Source organism: Gopherus flavomarginatus, chromosome 11 (genome assembly GCF_025201925.1).
Source record: "Gopherus flavomarginatus isolate rGopFla2 chromosome 11, rGopFla2.mat.asm, whole genome shotgun sequence".
Classification (NCBI taxonomy): Eukaryota; Metazoa; Chordata; order Testudines; family Testudinidae; genus Gopherus; species Gopherus flavomarginatus.
The window spans coordinates 5324789-5351183 of NC_066627.1; the positions used below are offsets into that span (position 1 = coordinate 5324789).

General features: G+C 54.7%; 3 protein-coding genes across 7 annotated transcripts in view; 1 reads left to right on the top strand and 2 right to left on the bottom strand.

Annotated features, from left to right (window-relative positions):
- KHNYN (KH and NYN domain containing) lies at nucleotides 1–23777 on the top strand. 5 transcript variants are annotated; one of them, XM_050918451.1, is made up of 9 exons: nucleotides 1–137; nucleotides 1384–1431; nucleotides 2154–2403; nucleotides 7710–9295; nucleotides 10306–10436; nucleotides 10702–10798; nucleotides 11415–11522; nucleotides 11841–11942; nucleotides 12207–14591. In XM_050918451.1, the coding sequence occupies exons 3-9, from the start codon at nucleotides 2191–2193 to the stop codon at nucleotides 12529–12531; spliced, it is 2562 nt and encodes an 853-aa protein (XP_050774408.1). In that variant the 5' UTR covers nucleotides 1–137; nucleotides 1384–1431; nucleotides 2154–2190; the 3' UTR covers nucleotides 12532–14591. The 5 variants fall into 5 exon arrangements, with proteins under 5 accessions (XP_050774408.1, XP_050774409.1, XP_050774407.1 ...); XM_050918452.1 differs by having other exon boundaries at nucleotides 2158–2403; XM_050918450.1 differs by lacking the exon at nucleotides 12207–14591 and adding an exon at nucleotides 23684–23777 and having other exon boundaries at nucleotides 73–137; nucleotides 2158–2403.
- LOC127031546 (uncharacterized) lies at nucleotides 17206–19062 on the bottom strand. Its single transcript, XM_050918477.1, has 3 exons — nucleotides 18909–19062; nucleotides 18771–18838; nucleotides 17206–18319 (listed from the first exon to the last, which is right to left on the bottom strand). The coding sequence occupies exon 3, from the start codon at nucleotides 18303–18305 to the stop codon at nucleotides 17274–17276; it is 1032 nt and encodes a 343-aa protein (XP_050774434.1). The 5' UTR covers nucleotides 18306–18319; nucleotides 18771–18838; nucleotides 18909–19062; the 3' UTR covers nucleotides 17206–17273.
- Nucleotides 23760–26395, bottom strand: part of LOC127031544 (uncharacterized) — a 5495-nt gene continuing 2859 nt past the window's right edge. The window contains exon 4 of the transcript XR_007768563.1: nucleotides 23760–25468. The gene's annotated coding sequence lies outside the window, so the exon portion shown is untranslated. The remainder of the gene's footprint in view (nucleotides 25469–26395) is intronic.

Here is a 26395-nt window from a genome sequence, read left to right on the forward strand (position 1 = left end):
CCAAGGGAAGTGAAACTGCGCAGCAACCGGAGCCTCCCCGGGCTGCTCGGGGCCCCGCGGGGAGGAGCCGCCGCCAGCGCTTCCGCCTCGCTCCGTCGCCCGCAGCCTGGCAGGGGCAGCCCGGACCCCGGGCTATGGTGAGTGGAGCCTGGTCGGGAGCGGGGGGCTGGGAGCCAGGACTCGGGGGTCTGTGCGCGGCTCTGGGAGGGGCGTGGGGGGCTGGGGGTCAGGACTCGGGGGTCTGTGCGCGGCTCTGGGAGGGGGGTGGGGGGCTGGGAGCCAGGACTCGGGGGTCTGTGCGCGGCTCTGGGAGGGGGGGTGGGGGGCTGGGGGTCAGGACTCGGGGGTCTGTGCGCGGCTCTGGGAGGGGGGCTGGGGGTCAGGACTCGGGGGTCTGTGCGCGGCTCTGGGAGGGGGTGGGGGGCTGGGGGTCAGGACTCGGGGGTCTGCGCGCGGGTCTGGGAGGGGAGTGGGGTGAGGGGGGGCTGGCAGTCAGGACTCCTGGGTTCTATCCCCAGGCTCAGGAGGGCAGTGGGGTCTAGGGGATAGAGTGCTGGGAGCCAGGACTCCTATCCCTGGTTCTGCTGGCTCACCTTGGGCAAATCCCTTCCCCTGTGCGTGGCTCAGTTTTCCCATCTGTACAATGGGGAAGCTGATCCACTGAACTATCTCTCCCCCTATAAGGGCCAAGGCTTACTGGTCACACACCAAACTTGTATCCCATGGGTGCGCTCTGGTATCATTTATTATGAGCCATTATGTATTATTTATAATTCACTAGTTACTATTTATAATTGTTATTCTGCATTATATATTAAATCAAACATTATGATGATTCCATTTATTTAGTCAGATTGGTTATATATTTTTTAATAATTCATTAGTTACTATTTATAATTCACCGTTATTATGAACTGTATATTTATTGTGACTATTATAAGGTGTTTATGATGAGCAATTATTTATGTCATTAATTACTATTCATTGTTATTGTGTATGTATATTAATTATTATTGATTATGAATGAGCATATATTTTATAGTTCATTAATTACTATATATAATACATTGTTATAATTTGTATATTAATATGATTATTTATTTTAGATTGATTAGACATTATTTGTAATTCATTGGTATTATGTACTGTAGATTAATTATTGTGATGATCATTGATTGATTTTGGTTGATTGTAGATTATTTACAGTTCACTAGTTACGACTAGTTATTATATACTACAAGTCATCGTTACATATTGTATGTTAATTATTATTGTATATTTATGATCAATTATATATAATTTGGAATACATAATTCAGTATTATCTTGCAGTATTATTAACTTGTAATATCTCATCTATTAATTATTATCCATTCTTTGTTAGCAGCGCTCAAAGACCCAAGCCAGCACTACAGAAACTTTTGAAACTCAGGTAGGAAGACGTCTGCGCGGTGATTCTGACCCAGGTTAAACCCACACCTTTAGTTGGCTCCCAGAATGGCTGATTTGGGTCAGCTGGGAACCATCTGGAGCATTAAACAAAGATCAGAGCATTTACACTGGAGTCGCTGGGCTGGATTAAAGCTTGATCCCGATGTAGCTTGTGTCCAGATGTAATCCACTGGGAGGCGGGAGGATATTCACCAATATCCCAGTGCAATTTCTAGTGTGGATGCGCTTATACCAGTAGAAATGTGCTTCCACCAAAGTTTATTCCTCTTCCTGTCTGGGATTAGTTGGTTTGCTGCTTGGGTCGGGCATGCAGACTACGCAGGCGGCAGATCAGCGGGGGCACATCTTTGTAGCGGAGATAGCCCGGGGGTCGGCACTTGCCTCAGCCCAGCGCATTGTGGGAGCCAGAATCTGTGTCCCTGGAACTTCTGGGGGCATTTCCCATGATCCTTTGTGCTGCACCAAGCTGCTTCCAGTGCATTGTGGGAGCCCTCTTGGGGAATTATGGGAAGGCACTGCAAGACTAGGGGGTAGCCTGCGTTGCCAATGCAAAATCTAAGCCCCCCATCCCACCCGCCAGCCAGGTCACCTCACCTGCCTCTCCCCCATCGCCTGCCCGCCCAGCGCCCGCATTGCCCACCACCCTCACCCCCGTGAATGAACGATGACCAATAATTAACCCCTCCCCCCGTGGCTGTCCAGACAGGCGGAGGTGGGCACCGTGGCGCCAGGTGGTGCCATGGAGATGGGGGCACTGGATGAGTTTGCAGTCCCCGAGGAGGCCCGGGCAGCCGTCATGGAGCAGCGGCCCCGCATCGAGCGGCTCTTCGGCGTGGGGCTCAACGTGCTGGGGGTGCTGGGTGCCGGGCAGGGCCCTTCCCGCGCCCCAATGAGCGCCGGGCAGATCTGGCTGCAGCTGCAGGGCCCTCAGCAGGACCTGCAGAGAGCAAAGGTAATGGGGGGGCTGCTGGGTTCTCCCCGAATACCCCCATCTCTCCCCATGTCCCCGTCCCCCGACATACCTCCATCTCCCCCCAGGCCTGCCACCCCCACGCTCCCATCCCCCAACACCCCTTCCATCCCCCCAACCCCTGACAGCCCCCATCCCCTCAAACCCCCATCCCCGACACTTCCCCATCCCCATACACATCTGTATCTCTCCCCACGCCTGCCATCCCCACACTCCCATCCCCCGACACCCCTTCCATCCCCCCAACCCCTGACACACCCATCTCCCCCCACGCCGCCACCCCTACACTCCTGTCTTCCATCCCCCAACACCCCATCCCCCAGCAAACACACCTGTCCCCATACATATCCCCATCTCCCCCGCCACACTCCTTTACCCCATCCATCCCCTCAACCCCTGACAGCCCCCATCCCCTCAAACCCCCATCCCCGACACTTCCCCATCCCCATACACATCTGTATCTCCCCCCATGCCTGCCATCCCCATACTCCCGTCCCCCAGCCCCCCATCTCCCTCCATGCCCACCATCCCCCACACTCCCATCCCCAATCCCCCCATCTCTTCCCATGTCTGCCAACCCCACAATCCCATCTCCCATCCCCTGATACACACCCTGTCCCCCACCCCCAATCCACCCCCCTCACACCTCCTATCACCTCACACACCCCTGAGCTCCCTTCCCAACCTCTGACACACACCCCTTCACCTGACACCTCCCCCTTCCCTCACACCCCCATCCCCTGACACTTTCCTACCTCCGCAGACCTCCATCCATCTCCCCAACACCCCCCTCACCTCGACGTTCCCTGACACCCCCATTCATTCCCCCAACCCCAGACATACACCCCCATCCCCATAAACACACCCCTATCCTCAGACACTTCCCCATGCCCCCCACACACCCATCCTCCCACACCCCCATTAACTCATGCCCTTCATCCCCCCTTTAATTATGTGTCACCATACACACACCTCTAGCTAGACATGTATACTTCGATCCCCATACACCCTCTTCCATCCATCCATCCATCCCTCCACCCCTTCATCCATCTTTCCATCCCTCCACCCTTCCATCCACCCCCCTCCACCCATCTATCTATCCAGCTATCCACAGTCCTCTACCCATCCATCCATCCATCCATCCATCCACGGCCCTTCACCCTGTCCATCCATCCATCGCCCTCTACCCATCCATTCACCCACCCTATCCATCCATCCATCCTCCCACACACCCAGTCCATCCATCCATCTCTCTGTCCAGCCAAAACTCCTCTCTACCATTTCTAAGCTCTTTGTAAAATGGGCAACCTTTTCCAGCTTTTGTGCAGAAACATAAATCCACCCTCAGACTGTACAGCAGCAATGGTGAGTGTGCGTATAACCGTAACACACTTGCCCTGCGTGTGCATGTGTCCCAGCCCCGCCTGTGTAAATATATCAAGTGTGGATACTGACAACCATGGCCTTCCATACTGATCACAAACCAGCGGAGGTGCAGAGCACAGCACGATGTGTGTGTGTGTGGGGGGGGGGGGGAGAGATGTATCACAACCGTGAGTGTGAGATAACACTAAAGGGGTCTAATACACACACAGCCCCTACCTCCCTTGTATGTTTATCTATCACAACCCTGCATGCGGGTGTGTCACAATTCCAAAGGGATGCAGTCCCTAAGGAATTTAACACCCCCCTCCCCAGTGTGTGTGTGTGTGTCCCAACACCTTGTGAGTAGGTTTCACACCATCTTGTGTGTGACACTTCCGGGAGTAGCTCCGCCAACACCCTGTATGCAGTTCAACCTCATGACTCTGCTTCTCTCTGTGTTTACATTTGGTAGTTAACTCATATCACCTAAACCTCCCCACACCTGTCTCCGCCCTGGGTGAATTTCAATATACCCTGTGACCTCTAGATTGTCGCTCACTCCCCGGGTTCTGCACCAGTTGTTCTAACATTGAGTCTCTGCGTCTCCACACCATTCCTTGCCTCTGAAATCGATTGATGAATTTTTAACCAGTATTTATGCAGCCTGGACCCCACCACAGTTACTGGGGCCAGATCCCAGCTGGGGTCAATGGGCCGTAGCTCCACCGGAGTCAATGGGGCCAGATCCCAGCTGGAGTCAATGGGCTGTAGCTCCATTGGAGTCAATGGGGCCAGATCCCAGCTGGGGTCAATGGGCCAGATCCCAGCTGGGGTCAATGGGCCGTAGCTCCACTAGAGTCAGTGGGCCAGATCCCAGCTGGAGTCAGTGGGGCCAGATCCCAGCTGGGGTCAATGGGCCATAGCTCCACAGGAGTCAATGGGGCCAGATCGGAGTGGGGGTCAATGGGCCGTAGCTCCACTGGAGTCAATGGGGCCAGATCCCAGCGGGGGTCAAAGGGCCGTAGCTCTATTGAAGTCAGTGGGGCCAGATCCCAGCTGGGGTCAATGGGGCCAGATCCCAGCTAGTGTCAATGGGCTGTAGCTCCATTGGACTGAATGAGTCATACCCCAGCTGGGGTCAATGGGCCGTAGCTCCACTGGAGTCAATGGGGCCAGATCCCAGCTGGGGTCAATGGGCAGTAGTTCCAATGGAGTCAATGGGGCCAGATCCCAGCTAGGGTCAGTGGGGCCAGATCCCAGCTGGGGTCAATGGGCAGTAGTTCCACTGGAGTCAATGGGGCCAGATCCCAACTGGGGTCAATGGCCCGTAGCTCCATTGGACTGAATGAGTCGTACCCCAGGGGTTGTCAACGGGCTGTAGCTCCACTGGAGTCAATGGGGGCAGATCCCAGCTGGTGATCAATCAGCCGTCGCTCCTTTGAAGTTGATGAGAACAGCTCGCCAGTCCAGTGACACTGATTCACAGCCCGTTGAGGATTTGGCCCTGTGTTTATATGCCTTTGTCCTTCAATGGTTCGTGAGCATGGTACCAACCTCAGAGCAAACTTAGGAACCAGACACAGAGCCCAAACTGGCTAGGAGTTCTGTGCTGAGATGTCACTAATTGATTCTCAAGTGTGAACTCCTCAGCCACTGTCACAGCCTTAGCATGGAGTCCCAGACAGTCCCCCTTGGGTACCCCAATCTGTCTCAACACCAGGGGAGCCTACCGTTGTACCAGATGGTCCCTCATCCCAAGAATCGCAGCAATAGTCAGCTTCCTCCCTGTCACAAAGAACCGGTCGCTTACCTAGCTCAGTCACACCTTAGACCTAATGCTGAAGACAGCCCTTGTAGTCAGTCCTGTAATAGGCTATATCCAGTTCTATTACACAGGAAAAGGAAACAAGGGTAAAGTGGGTAACACATACACACCAATGAGTTCCAAGCTGAGGAAAAAAGGAATAGACATTTCTATAATACATCAGCTGTATATGTCCTCCAGGGCTAGCCCAGGCCAAGCACTGGAGATCTTTTGCTTGTGCTTAGTCCTCACCCCGCCATGTCTAAGCAGCATAAAGACACAGTTCCTCCTCGTTAGGGCTTTTTCCTTCCTTTCCCCTCTTTCGCTCTGAGCTAGAAACTCAGCCAACAGGAGGCACCGGCTTGCTCCATGGGGGTAGGGGAGGGGAGCAAAGGACAAAGTCTCGCAGCCTCTAATGTCCCGCGATTGTCTGGCATTGCTGGGACAGGAGGTTGCTATTGGTGCCCAGCATTTTGCCCTAGTTCATGTCTTGCCCCTGCCCTCCTGTGTTTGACACCCGTTCATGTCCCTGTCCTGGTGATTCACAGGGCAGATATGACCTCCCGAGCAGGGATACCGGCGAGATTAACGCAGGTTTAATGATTTCACCAGGTAGGGTTGCCAATTTGGGTTGGACGTATTCCTGGAGGTTTCATCACATAACAATATTTCATCAAAGACTAATCTTTAATTCCTGGAAACTCCAGGACAATCCTGGAGGGCTGGCAAACTTATCACCAACACTAACGGACAGGGGAGCCAGATGAGTGCCCACCCCCTATTTGTCAGTGTTCAGTTGAGGCCTGGGTCGCTTGGCACGAGCTGGCACCTGGTCTGCCAGTATCACTCCCTCTGGTTTATTCTGGAAGGCGAGAGGCCCTACAGGGAGCTGACCTGCCATAATGCTCCAGCACCCTAGGAAGTGACTGGATTTCAGGACACGCCCCTGGCTGATTTTGCTTTCGATTCCACCCCAAGCGGCAGGGAATTTTTCTTCTGTTGTGGGCGTGAAACCGACGGGGGAAATTGCAAGCAAAATAACCATCTCCTCTTCCCCCCGCCCAGTCACGCCCACACGCTGATCAGCTTTGCACACGGTGGTTTAGGAAGTACATGTAGCTGCGGAAGCCCAGGGCTGGGCTAGCAGGGGGCTGCGAGTCAGGAGTGGGGGAACCTGCAGAGCTGGGGGTGGCGGTGGGGGCTGGGACAGCAGGGGGCTGTGGGTTGGGAGTGAGGGGCATCATCACACACCCTTTGTAGCCATTATTAATTCTGATAAGGGCAACTAGTGGGATGTGTGGAGATAGATAGATAGATAGAGGGGGTGGATGGGAATAGATAGATAGATAGATAGAGGGGGTAGATGGGGATAGATAGATAGAGGGGGTGGTTGGGGATGGATAGATAGATAGATAGCTAGAGGGGGTGTTTGGGGATAGATAGATAGATAGATAGGGAGTGCATGGATTAGGGTGACCAGATGTCCCGATTTTATAGGGACAGTCCTGATTTTTGGGTCTTTTTCTTATATAGGCTCCTATTACCCCCCACTCCATCCTGATTTTTCACATTTGCTGTCTGGTCACCCTAGCATGGCGCAAGCATGGATAGATGGTAGAGATTTATACGGATACAGTGATAGAGAGCGAGTGGGGGTTTGTATGAGGATAGGTAGATACATGTGATCATATAATTAAAACCTGTGTGGTGATGTATGTGTGGGAGGAGGCTGAGTTAAGATTACCTAGACATCTGCAATTCTGGCATTTCCTAGCTTTTGAGTGCTGGGTTTGCATCTTAAAAAAAATTCATTTAAATGCACATTTTGTTTGTATACAAACATATAATTATGTATCAGGGCCCCATTGTTCTGGACGCTGCACAGACCCCAACCAAGATCAGGGCCTTTTTGTGCCAGGCACTGCACAGACCCTGACTGAGATCAGGGCCCTGTTGTGCAAGGTGTTGCACAGACAGTCTTTGCCTCAAAGACAGCTCCAGACCAGCACTGAGCAGTACAGGGCTCATGACACACAGTGAGAAGTTCTGATTCCAGCCAGCAGAGGGTACATTCTTGGCAGCCGGTGTCCTAACCCTGTCCCTGTGTTGTGTCCTCCAGGAGTACATCAAGGGGCTCTGCAGCCCGGAGTTGAGCCAGAAAGTCTGCTACCCTAAGGACATGCAGTGCGTCTTTGTGGGAGCTCAAGGTCTCTTCCTGGACTGTCTCACTAAGGGGACCTCTGCCAACCTGGTCCTGCTCAGCCCGGGCTCCCTGCTGGTCTCAGGCCTAGCCGAGGCCTTCGTGATGGCCCAGAGCCGCATCCAGGAGTTCGTGGAGAAGTACCAGAAGACGCCCCGGCTACCGGAGGAGCAGGAGGCCCTGGTGAAGAAGGCCTTCCGGGAGCTGGTGGAGTCCCACGATGACAAGCATGCCATAGACCTTCTTATCCTGCCCACCCCGCTCAAGGAGGAGCTGCTCAGCCTAGTGCGGGACATCCAGCAAGAAGTTGGGGAATGGGCACCGAGGAATTTACTGTGGGTGCCACCGATCATCAGTCAAGACCAGTCACCCTGGTGGGAAGCCAAAGCGACAGGTGGGGCTAGGTCTCAGGGATGGCCCCAGGACTTCTTTGACCTCAGTAGACCTCCAGATCAGACCAGGCATCAGGACTCCAGGTCTGGCAACCCAGGCATTTCTCAGGATCAGGCAAAGCTGGAGGAGGAGGCCTTCGAGAGGCCAGTGCTTTACAAACGGTCGTCGAAGCCCATCCCAGGTTTGGACGCCAGCCAGCAGGCTCAAGACTTGATGTTCCCTGCCACCCAGGACAGGGTGAGAGAAGAGGAGGAAAGGGGGCCGGAGGAGAGCAGCCAGGAGGAGGAGGAGGAACTGTCGGCTGGGGCCCTCTCATCATCGTGGACAGAGAAGGAGTTCAAGATGAGGCTGAACTTCTTCAAGACTATGGGCTATGAGGAGCAGGTGGTGAAGAAGGTGCTGCTGGAATGTGGGGTGCAGGAAGCCCCCTCAAAAATCTTGGACAGGGTCCAGATGGAGCAGGCCTCCTTCTCCCAGCAGGAGCATGGCCCTGCACCCTTCCAGGAGTCCGGGGCAAGGGGGATGTCTTCTCCTCCTTCTCCTCCGCCACCAGAGACGACCCAAGATGAACACGAATACCTGCTGGAGGTCATCAAGTCAGCAGCAGCCAACTGTGGCCACTCGCCCAGCGAGATTCCCGCTGAGATCTGGACAGGGGTCCCCTTGGCCGGTCTGCTGAGAAGGCTCAATGAGAAAGCCAGCCACCAAGAGGAGACCAGGGTTGAAACTAGGCTGGAGCACAGAGGCAGCCGCAGAGATGGAGAGCTGGCCCTCTCGAATGGCAAGAAGTCTCCCCAGGGTCAACATCACTGCGAACCAGGGAGGAAAGGCGGGTCTCCTATCCACAGGGGAGTCCGTGGCCCACCTCTCCTCCCAGAAGGTTCTGATTTCCCCATGGATGTGACCCCCGTAGCTTCCCCTGCATGGGCTTCCGAGGAGAGCCAGCCAGCTGAGGACGTGTACCCAGTGCCAGTGGGCCCAGTGCTGACGGTGACCGGAGCCCAGCGGTTCAAGGAAGCCATCCAGACACCCTTCAAGCTCATCTTGGCCAACACGCCAGGGAAAAAGAACCTAAGGAGGGTCATTATCGATGGCAGCAATGTAGCCATGGTGTAAGTAGCCTGTGTTGTTGCGTCTTGCTCTGAGACCTAGGGCATGGTGGGTGGTGAGCTCAGCTAAGAAATCAGGATGCTTGGTCAGCTGAATACCTGTTAATCTGATTGATTTAGGTCTTGCAACTTGCCTGCAGGTCTCAGTACACCTCAACTAGACCTCAAGATAGTAACTTTTCTTTTTGTAGGCCTCAAGACCAGACTGGGCCCCAGCATTTTATGGTTGACTTGTCCATAGACCTCAGGATCAGAGTAGGCCTGGAGAATCTAGGCTTGATGTGCCATTAGGGCTCAATATGCCTTAAGAACAGCTAAGCCCTTAAGACTGTAGGCTTGACTTTCCTGTAGGCCTCAAGATGCAGACAGGTCCCAAGACTCTAGGCTTCACTTTCCTACAGGCCTCAAGATCAGATCAGGCCCTAAATCTCCATGTTTGATCTGCGCCATAGGTCCCACGAACAGTCTAAGTCCCTAGACTTGGCATTCCTGTAGGCCACAAGACTCTAGGCTTGACTTGACCATAGACCTCAAAATCAGCCTAGGCTGCAGGTTTCTGTTAGATTTTCCTGCCTTTAAGACCAATCTAGGCCCCAAGACCATAGGCTTAACTTGTCTGTAGGCCTCAGGGCCTAGTTTGCTCTTGAGGTCACCACAGGAATGTCGAGCTTAGAGTCCTGTGGGATAGTTTAGTCTTGAGGCCTATGCACAATCCAGTTTCAGGTTCTGGAGCCTGGTCTAATCTTGGAGCCTATGGGAACGTCAGGCCTTTGATCTTGGGGCTTCATCTGGATTTGAGGTCTCCTAAGGCCCTATGCTTGACTAGTCCACAGGCGTCAGTTGACTTCAAGACCAAACCAGCCCCAATTCCTCTCCCGCACCTGGCGGACAGCTCAGAACTCTAGGGCTGCCCTATTGCATTGGCCCGTCTTCCTCTATGTGCCCAACCCTGTGCCGGGGAACCCAGTGCCGGCGCCTCTGTGCCTCAACATCACTTTCTGTCCCTCCTGTAGGCATGGCTTACACCAGTTCTTCTCCTGCCGTGGCATTGCTCTGGCTGTGCAGTATTTCTGGGACCGTGGGCACCGGGAGGTGACGGTCTTCGTGCCACAGTGGCGGATGGAGAAGGTTGCCAGGGTGGAAGGTAAGAAAGGAGGTGGGGTGATGATGGACCTTTATGGCCTTGTGTGACATTGCCTGGGCCTGCCCCCCAGGGCCCTTCACTAACCCACCAGGCTGGTCCCCTAGGGTCCCTTGCTACCCTGCCATGAGCTTCCCCCCCCCGGCCCCGGACCCCTTGTTACCCCACACCACCCTGCTCCCTAGGGCTTGATGCTCACCCACACAGACCCACCTCCTAAAGCCTCACCCTGCCCCCCAGCCTCACCTCATTTCCCCTCCTCTCCCAGAGAGACATTTCCTGACTCAGCTGCAGGACCTGAGCCTGCTGTCTCTGACGCCGTCACGTCAAGTGGCCGGGAAGCGCATCACATCCTATGATGACAGGTAAACCTGGGGCTCCCTCCCTGCCCCCCTCCCAATCAGGGGAGCCCCCCCCCCACTCTACGCTGCCCCTGCAGGAGGGGCCACTGATGTGGTGCTCTCCAAGTGCAGCTGGCAGAGAGATGAGGGGCCAGGCTCGGAGGCCCACCCCCACTGGGCTTTCCAAGCTGCGAGTCGCTACTACACCCATCTGGTCACATGAGGAATGAAGGGGTGGCTGTGAAGCAGAAAGTCCCTGCGGCTGCAGCTGGGGGTTAATTGAAAGCTGAGCTCCAGAGGTGGGGATGAAATAGAAAAAGAAACAACCTCCCCCACAGTGCTGTGGTGCCCCTCAATCCTTACCCACAGACCCCTGCTATCCCAGCTCTGGCCTCTGCCCCCTAGGTCTGTGGTGCCTCTCACTCGAGACCTGCCGCCCACTTAGAGCAGGCAGACAGGCACCCCCTTATGCCCACACTGCTTCCCTATAGGGGACTAGGGTTCCACTCATGTTGTGCTGCTGCCACCTTGTGGTCAGTGTCAGGTACAGCTAGCATCTGGGATCCTGCTCTTAGCCTTGTCCTGGAGCCCAGAGCAGGGCCTGGGGTGCTGGGGTCTCACTCTGCCCCCTTTGGGTTAGGTTCATGCTCAGGCTGGCAGAGGAGACCAACGGGGTCATAGTCACCAATGACCAGCTCCGGGACCTCATGCAGGAGTCCAAGAAATGGATCAGAATCATCAAAGAGAGGTGAGGGGGCCAGAGAATGGGACTTGGAGGCTTTCCCCTCTAAGGGGGCGGGGACTGGCTGGCTCATGGGGTGGGGAATGGGACACAGGGTCCTTTCCCTTCTAGGGGGCATCGGGTCTGATCCAGGCCCAGGGTGGGGGAACGGGCAGGCTCAGCAGGGTGGGAATGGGATCTTGGGCCTTTCCCCTATAGGGGGAGGCACCAGCTTCAACCTGGCCCCAGGGCAGGAAACCAGCTGGCTCAGGGGGACAGAGAAGGGAACATGGGGGTGCCAGGTCTGATCCTGAATGGGATTCTGAACGTCTTCCTCACTCTCAGGTTGCTGCAGTTCACCTTTGTGGGGAACATCTTCATGGTTCCAGACGACCCGCTGGGCCGAGAGGGTCCCACCTTGGATGAATTCCTGCAGAAACCCCTCAGGTACCTAGTCATGTGGGGAGCCACCTCTCCCGGCCAAACCTCCTTCAGCTGGGGGAGTCTGATCGGCAGAAATGCCCCATGTGCCAAAATCCCTTTAAGGAGACGCTGATTCTTCCCCTTGAAGGCTGGCATTTTTGACTGCCAAATGCCTGCCTGCCCCTGCTGGTCAGACTTGGGAACTGCATGCCTGTCCCACTGCCAACCATCTGGGGATCAGGGGGTGGCTGGGAGCTGATGCTAATTTTGCCTCAATGCTCCTCACAGCAGGCCAAAGCCTCCCACGTGTCACTCCTTTGCGGGGCGTGGGGGTCCCTTTCCCGCCCCCAGCCGGCCAGCCTCCCAGACGGAGGTGCTGCAGCTGCGGGACAGAAAGCCCCCCGGGGAGCGGCGGCGGAGGAGACAGCCACAGGAGGAAAAGGGAGAGGAGGAGGAGGTGGTACGGAAGCCGTGGGAGACTGAGCGGCTGAGGCAGGAGCTCCTGACAATCTTCATGGGTCAGGACCAGAAGGTGGACTTTGTCCTGCACAGAGAGCCCTGTAGCAGGGACCTGAACAAGCTCTCTGAAAACCTTCTGAGCCTCAACTTCTGAGATGCCCACGTCAGCCACTGTTGACCCCCTGGGGTCTACCCTCATTCTCCCACCAGGAGGGATCGCACCCACCAAAATCCTAGCTGAACTTCATTACCAGGAGTAAGCTATTAACCTCCCACCTGGACCAGCTCTTTACGAGACAACCTTCCATGGAGCATCATGAACAAGGTCTGAACCAATGACCTTCAGGACCAAAATCATGGACTTTGCCCCACATAACTCCATTGGCTGGTAGCAGCAGGAAGCTATTATCCTCTCATGTGGACAAGCCCCCCACCAAGTCACCAGGAGGGCTTGAACCCACAGCTGTCAGTGCTAATAATCATTGACCACAGCCAACTGAGCTGCAGGAGTAAGCCCATTAGCTGGTAAAAGTAGCAGGTTGTTATCCTGTATGAACCAGAGTGTTATATAGCAGCTGGGTCACCAGCCGGGATTGAAGCCACAACGTTAAGTGCCAGCATTACAGACAGAGCTGACGGTGTAACTGTCATTGTCTGGTAGCAGTAGTAGATACTTATCCTGTTCTGTGGACCACACATGTTGCAGGAGGGTTACTCGCCACGTCTCTCTCCACTCATCCCTCTGAGGTTGCGCCTGGCATCTGATCCAGGTACCCCACAGTTAGGACTTCGCCAAACGCTGAAGGACCATTTATAGCTCATCTAGGGTGCCTTCCCAGAGAGACATCCAGCAGCCCTTCTCTGGCCTGGGGAGAGAGACTGCTGCAGCCGTGGGAGAACCCACCCGAACTTGCCTCATCACCTATGATGGAGAAGGGACAGATCATGGTGTATTTATTTTGGAAAACTGACCACTATACCTGGAAGCTACGACCGAAGCCACCCATGGCAGAAGCGTTGGCTGATCCTTCTCCAAGCCAACCATTTGTAGTGGCAGTGGCAACTTGAGGTTCACGAGACAACCTGGCGATGTCCTTCAGACCCAGCCAGGCTGGAGACTCAGAGCTTGGCAGACAGAATGCAAGTGGGTACGGTCTTCTTCATCCTTTGTTGCAATTGATGGACGAGGGGGAAGAGGGAGTTTACGAGGAAAGAAAGATTGGAGGAGCCCAAGGTTGAGTCCATACTTCTCCTCCTCTCATCTTGGCCTCTGCCCCCTCAGACCCAGTGAGCCTGTCACATCCCCACCCAGAATCTGTTCCACTGTGCCAGCCCAAGGAGATCTACAAGGCTCCTTGCAGCCATCGTAGGATGCTGGCAATCATGTCCTCCTGCTGCTGCATGTAGATTTCCTGTTCCAGGGACGTGTAGGAAGTCCATACTCTGGGCTTCCCCTCTGGTCTGTGCTGTAAGCCCACGATACATGGATGCTTCTCCAAGTCCATGCCCTATGCCCTAGATCTACCTCTGCCTGGCTCCAGTGTCAAGGAAGCAGAATCTGTTCCAAGTGCCTCCAAGCGAGCGACTGGTGCATTGTGGACCTTAAAGCATGCGTCACTACGGCCTGAGCTCAAAGACGTCCTGGCTGTAGGGGGCTCAACATCTCCTCGCTAGAGCTTCTCTCCAAGCTTTGGCCACCATGCCTTCTCCTTGCTAGCCTGTCTCCTTCTGACCTTGGTCAGCTCGAGTCTTCTTCTCTCTGTCTCCTACCTCTTGCCCTCAGCCAGGCCAAAAATCCCACTCAGGAGAGAGTTTCCTTCTTTGCTCTACCCATCTTTCCTGGAGTCCCAGCTCCTTCAACATCCTATCTATGTTCTCCCTACAAAGTCCTCCAAGATCTCATCCCCCGCCAGCCACACTCTCCCTAAGCCTCACCCCATCTCAGCTCCATGCTTGGAGATGATCTGACCCACTTAGCACATCTTTCGTCTTCCTGCAATCCTTTGGTGTTCTAGCCATGTCTCCTGCATTCCCAACCTCTAAGCCTTGTGTTCTCCACCTTTCTTATCTTGTCTCTATCTCACCAATGCTGAGGGCTCGGCGAGTCATTACCCAGCCGTATCGACCTTTATACATTCAGCAGCTATTTATATAAATATGTTTTTTTGATAATGATGATAAATAAATGGCGGGGCCCCGTGTGATAAAACTGCATTTTCGTCACCCCAAAATTCAAAGACTCCAAGAGGTCATGGGATACAATTCAGGGTAACCACTGCTCATCGCTCCCCTCCCAGAGCTGGGGATAGAACCCAGGAGTCTTGACTCCTAATCCAGCACCGCAAATGTCAGACCACCCACATGTCCTGGATACTTCTATTTCAGTGTAAACCTGGAGCAACACCACTGCAGTCAATGGGTGATTCCAGATGGATGCCAGGGGGAGGGTGGGGAGGAGGAGCTGAGATCTGAATCTAGCCCTGATCCCAATGCAGTCAGGAGTGCTTCTGGATTGACCCAGGGGGAGCTGAAACCACACCAAGATGGGGAACCTAGGGGGTCTGTTTGAGCCCCTCCCCTCCTCAGGAGACATGAGAGGGCACCAGCTCCCAGGACAAACCTAGTACCCTAGTCGCAGACAGGATATTCTGTGTCCCCGGAGAGAGCCAGAGAGCAAGGGCTCCCCATGCCCCCCTTGGCACATGGTTCCCACCCCACACCCTCCTGATGGGCCCTGTTTAGGTGGGATGGAGATGCCTGAACACAGTGTGGAGGGTAAGGGAGCTAAATGGCCGGGTGATGGGATGGATGGAGGGGTGAGAATGGAGATTGAGGGGGAGAGAGGCAAATTATTTGTGTTGGGGTAGCTCAGTGAGGGGAAAGCAGTGGACATGTTATTCCTTGACTTTAGCAAAGCTTTTGATGTGGACTCCCACAGTATTCTTGCCAGCAAGTTAAAGAAGTATGGGCTGGATGAATGGACTATAAGGTAGATAGAAAGCTGGCTAGATCATTGGGCTTAATGGGTAGTGATCAATGGCTCCATGGCTAGTTGGCAGCTGGTATCAAGCGGAATGCCCGAAGGGTCGGTCCTGGGGACAGTTTTGTTCAACATCTTCATTAATGATCTGGAGGATGATGTGGGCTGGCACCCTCAGCAAGTTTGCAGATGACACTAAACTGGGAGGAGTGGTAGATACACTGGAGGGTAGGGATAGGATACAGAGGGGCCTAGACAAATTAGAGGACTGGGCCAAAAGAAACCTGATGAGGTTCAACAAGGACAAGTGCAGAGTCCTGCACTTAGGACAGAAAAATCCCATGCACTGTTACAGACTAGGGACTGAGTGGCTAGGCTGCAGTTCTGCAGAAAAGGACCTAAGGGTTACAATGGATGAGAAGCTGGATATGAGTCAGCAGTGTGCCCTTGTTGCCAAGAAGGCTAACGGCATTTTGGGCTGTATAAGTAGGAGCATTGCCAGCAGATTGAGGGATGTGATCATTCTGCTCTATTAGCCATTGGTGAGGGCTCATCTGGAGTACTGTGTCCAGTTTTGGGCCCCACACTACAAGAAGGATGTGAACAAATTGGAGAGTCCAGCAGAGGGCAACAAAAATGATTTGGGGGCTGGAGCAAATGACTTATGAGGAGAGGCTGAGGGAACTGGGATTGTTTAATCTGCAGAAGAGAAGAATGAGGGGGTTCCAAGGAGGATGGATCTAGATTGTTCTCAGTGGTAGCAAATGACAGAATAAGAAGCAATGGTCTCAAGTTGCAGTTGGGGAGGTTTAGGTTGGATATTAGGAAAAACTTTTTCCCTAGGAGGGTAGTGAAGCACTGAAATGGGTTACCTAGAGACGTGGTGGAATCTGCTTCCTTAGAGGCTTTTAAGGTCAGGCTTGACAAAGCCCTGGCTGGGATGATTTAGTTGGGAATTGGTCCTCCTTTGAGCAGGGGGTTGGATTAGATGACCTCCTGAGGTCCCGTCCAACCCTGATAATCTATGATTCTAGAATACCCGGACTGAGATCAGGGTCCGGGCCGGGCACTGCACAGACCCCAACTGAGATCAGGGTCCCTATTGTGCCAGGCACTGCACAGACCTTTCGTGAGAATCAGTCCCTGCCCCAATGATCTTAGTTTCCCTAGACAATATGTGGGATCCTCACTCCATTTTACAGCCAGGGAAACTGAGTCACGGAGAACATTCCAAATTGTGTTGAAGGTTTGCGACTGGCTCTGGTGCTGAACAAGGTCACAGGAACTGCAGCACTACTTCCCTCAGAGAGCCTTCCCCAGATCCCGTAAGTCCCTCGCCCACTGAGCTCCCACAGCCCCGACTTCCCCCAAACTGACCCCTGGTCTCCTCCAGGCTGCCATCCCCGCCCACACACACCGCTTCCATGGGGTCCTGCTGCTCAGTTGTCACCTGGGGGTCCCAGTTGGGCCAAACCCCATTTCTCCCCTGTACTCCCAGGCCCCCTGTGACCCAGATAGCGCAGTGCTAGAACCTGCCTGTAGGTGCAATACCTGCCTGGGACACTAGGGAAGCTCAAAGAAAAACGTGTTGCTGCCTTCAGGGCTCCTGCGTTCTCTCCCTGGCTCTGGATGGGGAGTCGAGTCTAGTGGTTATGGGGGTGGGGCTGGGAGTCAGGACTCTGGGATTCTATCCCCAGATCTGGGATGGGAGTGGGGTCTAGTGGTTAGATCAAAGGGCTGGCAGCCACAACTCTGTGTCCTCTCCTGACACATTCTATGCCTCAATTTCCCCACCCTGGGAGGGAGCGGGGTGGGGTCCCAGAGCCATCCCCAGACAGCCGCCGCCAGTACAATAGAACATCATTTATTCAGCAACAACATTAACCTTTCCCCTACTGCCAGCCTCCCTTCCCCAGTCAGACGCCAGCGTCCCCTGAGTCCGACCAGGGCAGCGGGAGGTGGTCAGGTGACGCGGGGCTACGAGTCACCTTGAGGCAGCGGCAGAAGAGTATAGGTCGGTTCCCCAAGCCCAGGTGATACTGCCACCAGTAGAGCTTCTGCTGGGGCTGAAGAATGATCCGCAGCTCCTCTCCCTCTTCAGCCACGGCCTCCCACTCCTCCTGCTCCGTCCTGAGCCCCAGCCCCCCATAGGCGGGGGGCAGGGAGAACTGGGCCTGGAGCAAGGCCACTGAAAGGTCTGCAGGTTCCGGGGAACCAGCCGTGGAGAAGGTCCAGTTGGCCAATTTCTCTTCCACGTGTCCCACCTTCCGGGTTATCTCGTGGCTGCCGGGGAGCGGCCCGTCCGTCTCATTCTGGATCAGCTTGATGCATTCCCATGCCCCGAAGGTGCCCCTGTGGACCAGGGACAGGCCGCCGGGGAGGAAGCTGGTCACATCCGCATGGACGGGGAGGACGTCCTGGTGGCCCGAGCTAGAGAAGACCTGGCTGTATAGCCCCCGCTGCTCATCCACACCCAGGAAAGCCAGGTGGGTAGCATCACACGCGTAGTAGTAGAGTCCATGGCAGGACGCAGGCTCCAGGGGCATCTCCTCTGCTTCGACCCCCGTGGTCAGGTCAGCCACAGACAGAACCACGCTGCGGGCCAGGAAGATGACGGAGAAGCGGCCGCCCCACGAGGCATAGTGGTCTCCGCCACGGCACGTGGGGTGCAGGGGGAGGGCACTGGGGCTGGGGGCTGTGCTCAGGTCCATAGTTCGGTGGAACGCGCTCCCCTGGAGAATGCAGACGGAGGAGCCGGCAGCGTCGCCCACATAGTGTTCCCCGCCCCGGCAGGCAGGGTGCAGGCCCCGGATCTCCACGGCCTCAGGGGAGTGGCACTCGGGCGCCTGGAGGAAGCAGCCCACGTCGGAGCGGACGACGAAGAAGCCGTGAGGGGTGGCGAAGACATCGGTGCCAGGGGAATGTGCCCGTGGGACGATCCCGGCCATGGGGGGCTGAGAGCCTGGGAGACAACAGAAGTGGAGAGTGAGAAGGAGGGATCCTGGGGAAGCCCTGCCAGGCAAGACCAGCCAGATCCTGTGTGTGTGTGGGGGGGGAATGGGGAAGGGCACCATTGGCCAGGGTACAGGGTGGGGGGAGAATCGGGTGGGCTGATGCCAAGACCGGCCAGGCCCCAGAAGGGGGGGGGTGGTTGCGGGGGAAGATGCGTGTGGGGGAGTCACACCAAGGGGGAGGGGGGCAGGCCCTGGGTGTGTGTGCGGTGGAGGGAGGCCTGGGCCCCGGGTGGGGGTGTAGAACCTGGCTCTGCACCGGGCACCCAGCAGCCCAGCGCGGCCTCTGCTCCCCCCACCCCAGAAGGGGGTCCCCCCCCGGAGAGGCCCCACTCGCAGAGCCCCCCGGCAAGGGGCGACGGGGCAGCCCGCAAGGGGGCGGGGATGGTCCCCGGATCTCACCGGCGCTGGGAGTGGAGACGCGGCCCCGCGCCCCTCTCCAAGGCGCTGCGCTCCCGGGGCCCCGCGCCCTCTCCAAGGCGCTGCGCTCCCGGGGCCCCGCGCCCCTCTCCAAGGCGCTGCGCTCCCGGGGCCCCGCGCCCTCTCCAAGGCGCTGCGCCTCCACCCAGCAGGGAGCCCGGAGCCTTGCCCGGGCCGGAGCTCCGCTCGGCTCGCCCGCAGACGGGATGTCGTAGCTAAAGGGGAGGGGAAGCGGCCGCCCGGCTCCTCCCAACTGTACTGCCATTAAAGGGCGGGGCCGGGCTTCCTTCGGGGCGGGGCAGGATGTTGGGGTTCTCTCTCTTCCTGGCTGGGGCAGGGGGTGCTCTAGTGCTCAGAATAGGGGAGGCTGGGGACCTGGGTTCTTGCCCTTGCTCCGGGACAGGAGTGGGGTCTTGTGGTTGGAGAGTGTTTGGGGGGGCTTTGGGACCAGGACTCCTGGGTTTTTCCACCTGCTATGAGCTGGGGGGGGGGGAGGGTTTAGTGGTGGTGATGAGGGGCTGCCTGGGGTCTCTCCCTGGCTCTGGAAGTGAGTCATGCGGAGGCAACTGGCCCAGATTCTGCCATATTTGCCCTGCATCTGCGGGCCCATGGAGCCTGGCCTTGGAGAGTGGCACCCCCTGGTGGACAACTGTGGAATAACCTCCCAAGGGGAAAGCAGCAGAGTCCTGTGGCACCTTATAGACTAACAGAGGTTTTGGAGCATGAGCTTTCGTGGATGAATACCCACTTCGTCGATGCATGTAGTGGAAATTTCCAGGGGCAGGTATATATATGCAGACAAGCTAGAGATAATGAGGTAGTTCAATCAGGGAGGATGAGGCCCTGTTCTAGCAGTTGAGGTGTGAAAACCAAGGGAGGAGAAACTGGTTTTGTAATTGGCAAGCCATTCACAGTCTTTGTTTAATCCTGAGCTGATGGTGGCAAATTTGCAGATGAACTGAAGCTCAGCAGTTTCTCTTTGAAGTCTGGTCCTGAAGTTTTTTTGCTGCAGGATGGCCACCTTAAGGTCTGCTATAGTGTGGCCAGGGAGGCTGAAGTGTTCTCCTACAGGTTTTTGTATATTGCCATTCCTAATGTCTGATTTGTGTCCATTTATCCTTTTCCGTAGAGACTGTCCAGTTTGGCCAATGTACATAGCAGAGGGGCATTGCTGGCATATGATGACATATATTACATTGGTGGACGTGCAGGTGAATGAACCGGTGATGGTGTGGGTAATCTGGTTAGGTCCTGTGATGGTGTCGCTGGTGTAGGTATGTGGGCAGAGTTGGCATCGAGGTTTGTTGCATGGATTGGTTCCTGAGCTAGAGTTCCTATGGTGCGGTGTGCAGTTACTGGTGAGAATATGTTTCAGGTTGGCAGGTTTCCTGTGGGCGAGGACTGGCCTGCCACCCAAGGCCTGTGAAAGTGAGGGATCATTGTCCAGGGTGGGTTGTAGATCCCTGATGATGCATTGGAGAGGTTTTCGCTGGGGACTGTATGTGATGGCCAGTGGAGTCCTGTTGGTTTCTTTCTTGGGTTTGTCTTGCAGTAGGAGGCTTCTGGATACACGTCTGGCTCTGTTGATCTGTTTCCTTATTTCCTCATGCGGATGTTGTAGTTTTGAGAATGCTTGGTGGAGATTTTGTAGGGGTTGGTCTTTGTCTGAGGGGTTAGAGCAGATGCGGTTGTACCTCAGTGCATGGCTGTAGACAATGGATCGTGTGATGTGCCCGGGATGGAAGCTGGAGGCATGAAGGTAGGCATAACGGTCGGGAGGTTTTCGGTATAGGGGGTGGTAATTTGACCATCACTTATTTGCACTGTAGTGTCTAGGAAGTGGACCTCCCGTGTAGATTGGTCCAGGCTGAGGTTGATGGTGGGGTGGAAGCTGTTGAAGTTGTGGTGGAATTTTTCCAGAGTCTCCTTCCCATGGGTCCAGATGATGAAAATGTCATCAGTGTAGCGTAGGTAGAGAAGGGGCGTGAGTGGACGAGAGCTGAGGAAGCGTTGTTCCAGGTCAGCCATAAAAATATTGGCATATTGTGGGGCCATGCGGGTACCCATAGCGGTGTCACTGATCTGGAGATATATATTGTCATTAAATTTGAAATAGTTGTGTGTGAGGATAAAGGCACAAAGCTCAGCAGCCAGTTGTGCTGCGGCATCATCAGGGATACTGTTCCTGACAGCTTGTATTCCATCTGTGTGTGGGATGTTCGTGTAGAGAGCCTCTACATCCATGATGGCTAGGGTGGTGTTTTCTGGAAGGTCACCAATGCATTGTAGTTTCCTCAGGAAATCAGTGGTGTCACGGAGATAGCTGGGAGTGCTGGTGGCATAGGGTTTGAGTAGAGAGTCCACATATCCAGACAGTCCTTCAGTGAGAGTGCCAATGCCCGAGATGATGGGGCGTCCAGGATTTCTGGGTTTGTGGATCTTGGGTAGTAGATAGAATAACCCTGGTCGGGGCTCTAAGGGTATGTTGATTTGTTCCGGTGTTAGTGTAGGGAGTGTCCTGACTAGATGTTGCAATTTCTTAGTGTATTCCTCAGTGGGATCTGAGGGAAGTGGCCTGTAGAATTTGGTGTTGGAGAGTTGTCTGGCAGCCTCCTTTTGGTAGTCAGACCTGTTCATGATGACAACAGCACCTCCTTTATCAGCCTCTTTGATGATAATGTCTGGGTGGTTTCTGAGGCTGTGGATGGCATTGCGTTCTGCACGACGTAGGTTATGAGGCAAGCGATGTTGTTGTTTTTCCACAATTTCTGCCTGTGCACATCGGCGGAAGCATTCAATGTAGAGGTCCAGACTGTCATTTCGACCTTCAGGAGGAGTCCATGTGGAGTTCTTCTTCTTGTGCTGTTGGTGGGAGGGTACCTGTGTATCAGTGCGCTGTTCAGTGTTGTCCTGAAAGTATTCTTTGAGTCGGAGACGGCGAAAGTAGGCTTCCAGATCGCCGCAGAACTGTATCATGTTGGTGGGGGTAGCAGGGCAGAAAGAGAGTCCCCGAGATAGGACAGACTTTTCTTCTGGACTGAGTGTGTAGTTGGATAGATTGATGATATTGCTGGGTGGGTTGGAGGTACCACGGTTGTGGCCCCATGAGGCAGGTAGGAGTTTAGACAGCTTACAGTCCTTTTTCCTTTGTAGAGAGGTGAAGTGATTAATGTAGATCTCCTGTCTTATTTTAGTGAAGTCCGTTTGTATGGAGGTTTGGTTATTAATGAGAGTCTCCAGGTTGGAGAGCTCTTTTTTGATGTTTTCCTGTTTGCTGTATAGGATGCTGATCAGGTGGTTCCTCAGTTTCTTTGATAGAGTGTGGCATAATCTCTCACTGTGGTCTGTGTAGTATGTAGATAGCAGTGGATTTTTTACCTTTAGTCCATTTGGTATGATGTCCGTCCGTTTGCATTTGGATCAGCCACACCATCACCGGTTCATTCACCTGCACGTCCACCAATGTGATATACGCCATCATATGCCAGCAGTGCCCCTCTGCTATGTACATCGGCCAAACTGGACAGTCGCTACGGAAAAGGATAAACGGACACAAATCAGATATTAGGAATGGCAATATACAAAAACCTGTAGGAGAACACTTCAACCTCCCTGGCCACACTATAGCAGACCTTTAAGGTGGCCATCCTGCAGCAAAAAAACTTCAGGACCAGACTTCAAAGAGAAACTGCTGAGCTTCAGTTCATCTGCAAATTTGCCACCATCAGCTCAGGATTAAACAAAGACTGTGAATGGCTTGCCAATTACAAAACCAGTTTCTCCTCCCTTGGTTTTCACACCTCAACTGCTAGAACAGGGCCTCATCCTCCCTGATTGAACTACCTCATTATCTCTAGCTTGCCTGCATATATATACCTGCCCCTGGAAATTTCCACTACATGCATCTGACGAAGTGCGTATTCACCCACGAAAGCTCATGCTCCAAAACCTCTGTTAGTCTATAAGGTGCCACAGGATTCTTTGCTGCTTTTACAGATCCAGACTAACACGGCTACCCCTCTGATACTTGACTCCCAAGGGGAGCCACTTCCTCCTGCCCCCTTCCCTTATTGCTGGGCCATGCCCTGAGCTGCAGCGTTCCCCCTGGCTCCCCCACCCCGGCACACGGCTCCTTTGCCTTGCTGGCAGTGATCCCCATGAACTTCTGATTGGCCCTTGAGCCTATTAAATTCGTGTGGCAGTGAGTTCCACAGGTCATTCCTGTCCCCATGGCTCTCAGGGTCCCATTCCTGCTGCCTGCTCCCCCCGCCCCAGCTCTGTCCAGTGGTGATATCCTAATAACTCCATGCTGGGGGATCAGGAGGGAGAGGGCAGGGCAGACACGGGGAGGGGGAGGGGGAAGGCTCACTGGGGATGAGATGGGTTTACTGCCTGGGTACCTCCACCTTACCTGCGCCTTGTGTGTCCTCTGCTCCAAGTGCCATTATGGGGTGTGCCAGGTATTGGCTGGCCCCTGCTGGCAGCTCTGCCAGGTGGGGGCACCATGCCCCAAGCAGCTCTCCTGACTTGGGGGGAAGAGCTGTGAGTTCAGACTTGGTCCTGCAATGGCTACCATAGCCAGCAGTGGGCAGAAGCCAATCAGGGCCAAGCGGCCAGTTCAGGTGCAGCAGAACGTAACTAACTGGGGCTAAACATTCTCCAAGTTATGTCATGGGGCCTTTCCCCTCTGGAGGGTGCTGGGCTGGGGGACTGGTGGCTCAGGGAGGTGGGAAAGGGACACGGGGCCTTTCCCCTCTAGGTGAACTTGGGGGGACAGAAGCTAAAGAATTAAATCAATGATGCTCAACCTGCTGCTAGCACTTGCAGCACTTGCAGCCCTGTACAAAGACAATTATGATCATCCCGGCTCCCTCCCGCTTTTTATCTTTCTACAGACCCTGAACCAAGGAGAAACTCAAGGAAATTCCACCCTAGCAACCAGGGGAATGCTGAAAAAAAATCAATAATCTATACAGGCTCAACAAATTCTTTATGCTTCACCAGCAGATCTGACCCCAGAATGATCCCAAAGCAGAATTCAGGCTGCTGGTTATAGCGAGAGAAGACAGAGAGAACATGCCAGGAAATCACCTGTCCCGGGTGATGCGATTTGCAGGGCAGTTGGGGGAGGGGAAGCGGATGAGCCCAGTTTGCAAGCTGGGAGGAGTGCGCCAGGAAGTGCTAAGTATGGATTTGAAGGGGCTGATTTGATCCCATTGATTTCCAGGAGGCCAATGCTCGCACGCACAGGTCAACAACAGCATCTTGGTGCTGGTGTTCTCCATCCTCATGGATGCTTAGGGAACCGGAGGCAGTGGGATGCGGTCGGGTGGGTTGTTTTCTTTGGTGAAGTGGATGTCCTTGCAGAACAAGATGGGCTTGTGGCCTATACCGAGGCAGTACTGCCAGATGTAGAGGTTCTGCTTGCACTCCAGGTTCACCTGAATTGACTCCCCTTCTTCTCAGGCTTCGTTCCAGTCCTTCTCCACGTGGATTTCTCCCACCGTATTCGGCCCTGAAGGAGAACTGGAACTGGATGATGAGCTTAGTGAGGGCTCCGGCCCCAAGGGACATCTCAGTGGAGATGCTCTATTTGTGCTCGATCCTGGACATCTGGTGCTTGGCGTAGCCCACCTTGTGGGTGACCTTGTCAGCCCAGATGATGGAGGAATCAGAGTCATTTTGCAGGGTCTTGATGCACTCCCAGCCACCGGTTGAGGCGCCCTTGGTGAGGGCCCAATCCCCCGGGAAGAAATTGAGCATGTTGGGATGGATGGAGAAGTAGACTGGGAGGGGGCTGAGCTGCACATGTCATGTCCAGGTAGCACTGAGCCCCCCATTTCTCATCCACCTGGATCAGGAGTGGGGTGACAGAGATGCTAAAATAACAGAGCCCCTTGTGGCATTCCAGCTGCAGGGGAGTATCATCTCTTTTTTAGCTGGGCTCAGGTCAAGGACCTGGCGCACAACCCCCACTCTAGGGAGATGATGGAAAAAAAAAGGAACCAGCGTGCATGTAGTGGTGCCCACCATGGCAGTTGGGATGCAGCTCATGGACCTCGGCCTCAGCGTCTGTGCTCAAGTCCTTCACCACCCGGTCAGAGTCGCCTTTGATGATGTAGATGTTGGATTGTTCATGGGCACCCAGGTAGTGACCCCCACCCTGGCATGCGGGGGTCAGTCTCCAGATCGTGATACCAGTCCTGCTTTTTGGATCCTCTGTCTGCAAGTAGCAGTCCGGCTTGGCACGGACGATGAAGAATCTGCCTTGGCCAGGGTAGATGTCTGTGCCTGGGGTGTCTTTGTGAGGGAAACAATAGTCCATCGACAGGAGTCAAATCTTGAGGGAGGAGAAGGGAAGGGTAGGACATTAGCTCATCTCATGGTTTGTGAATCTTTGATGCTTGAAGACCTGCTGGTTCCAACAGCGACCAGGCACCTGGGACAGGAGTTGGGCAGATCTGGGAGATGCCTGCAGTGAAGTCTCCTCGATGTGCCCTGCAGGCCTGTCTCCAGGGAGTGGCGTTGTCCTGAGGGAGGGTGGGTGGGTGAGAGGGAGGGAAAAGCCCAGGGTCCTGCTCCGGGAGGTTCCTACTGCACACTGGCTCCCACTCAGCACCGTTGATCTATGTGACTGGGCCTTGTCTCCTCCGTCTCACCCCATAGTACGAAGGGCTGCCCTGTGTGGCGATAAAGAGGGGAGGAAATATCAACAGTGTCCTGACCTGTAACTCTGCGCCCAGCCAGGAGTCCGTGAATAGAGCTCCCAGGAAAACAACGGACCAAAGTTCCCTCTGTCCCAACCTGCAGCCCCCAAGCTATCCCAGCCCAGGCTCAGTTCTCCCACCCCCCCAGCTCTGCTGGTGCCCCTCACTCCGGACTAGTCTTGCTAGTCCTTCCCCCAGGCAGGGAGGCACAGAGACTAGGATCAGGACCAAGCCTCCAAATCAAAAGCCTCCCCAGGACGCCTGCATAGGAACCGTTTAAACATTCACTCCCTGGTTCAACCCGCAGGTTTAGGGGTCATTTCTGGCATCCTTGTTCATTTCATGCACAGTTGTTGGGGCTGGAGGAGGAAGAAGAGAAACCAGTGTGACAGTGAGTTTCCACTTCCACTGGCTTTTATTAGCTCTGGATTTCAGCTGTGCAGCCAAATGCCTACTCTATTCTGCCCCTGCCTTGGGCTCACCCCCCACTCCCCAAAAAAACAAAAACAACAAAAAACCGTGAGTGAAATTAGCAAGGATGCCAGAAATGGCCCATAAATCCGGTCTAAATGGCCGAGTGAACAGCTACATTTAGACGGTTCCTACGTAGGCAGCAAGCGTCCTGGGGAGGCTCCTCCCTCAGCCAGCCCCCCTGCTCCCTGCTGCGAGCTAGAGGGGGGCCGCTGCAGCCCCTGCTGAGTGCGGGTGTCGGGGGAACGTGGACCCTAGCTGTGGGCAGCCTGGCTGGAGGAGGAGAGAAGCTAATGTGACAGTGAGTTTTCCCTTTCCAAGCTTTCATTAGCTTTGAGTTTGAACTGTTTTTTATGCAGCCGAAAGAGGTGGAAGTAAGCCACTACTGAATGCTCCACTTACCTGCCTGTGTGCTGCTGCACCTTTTTT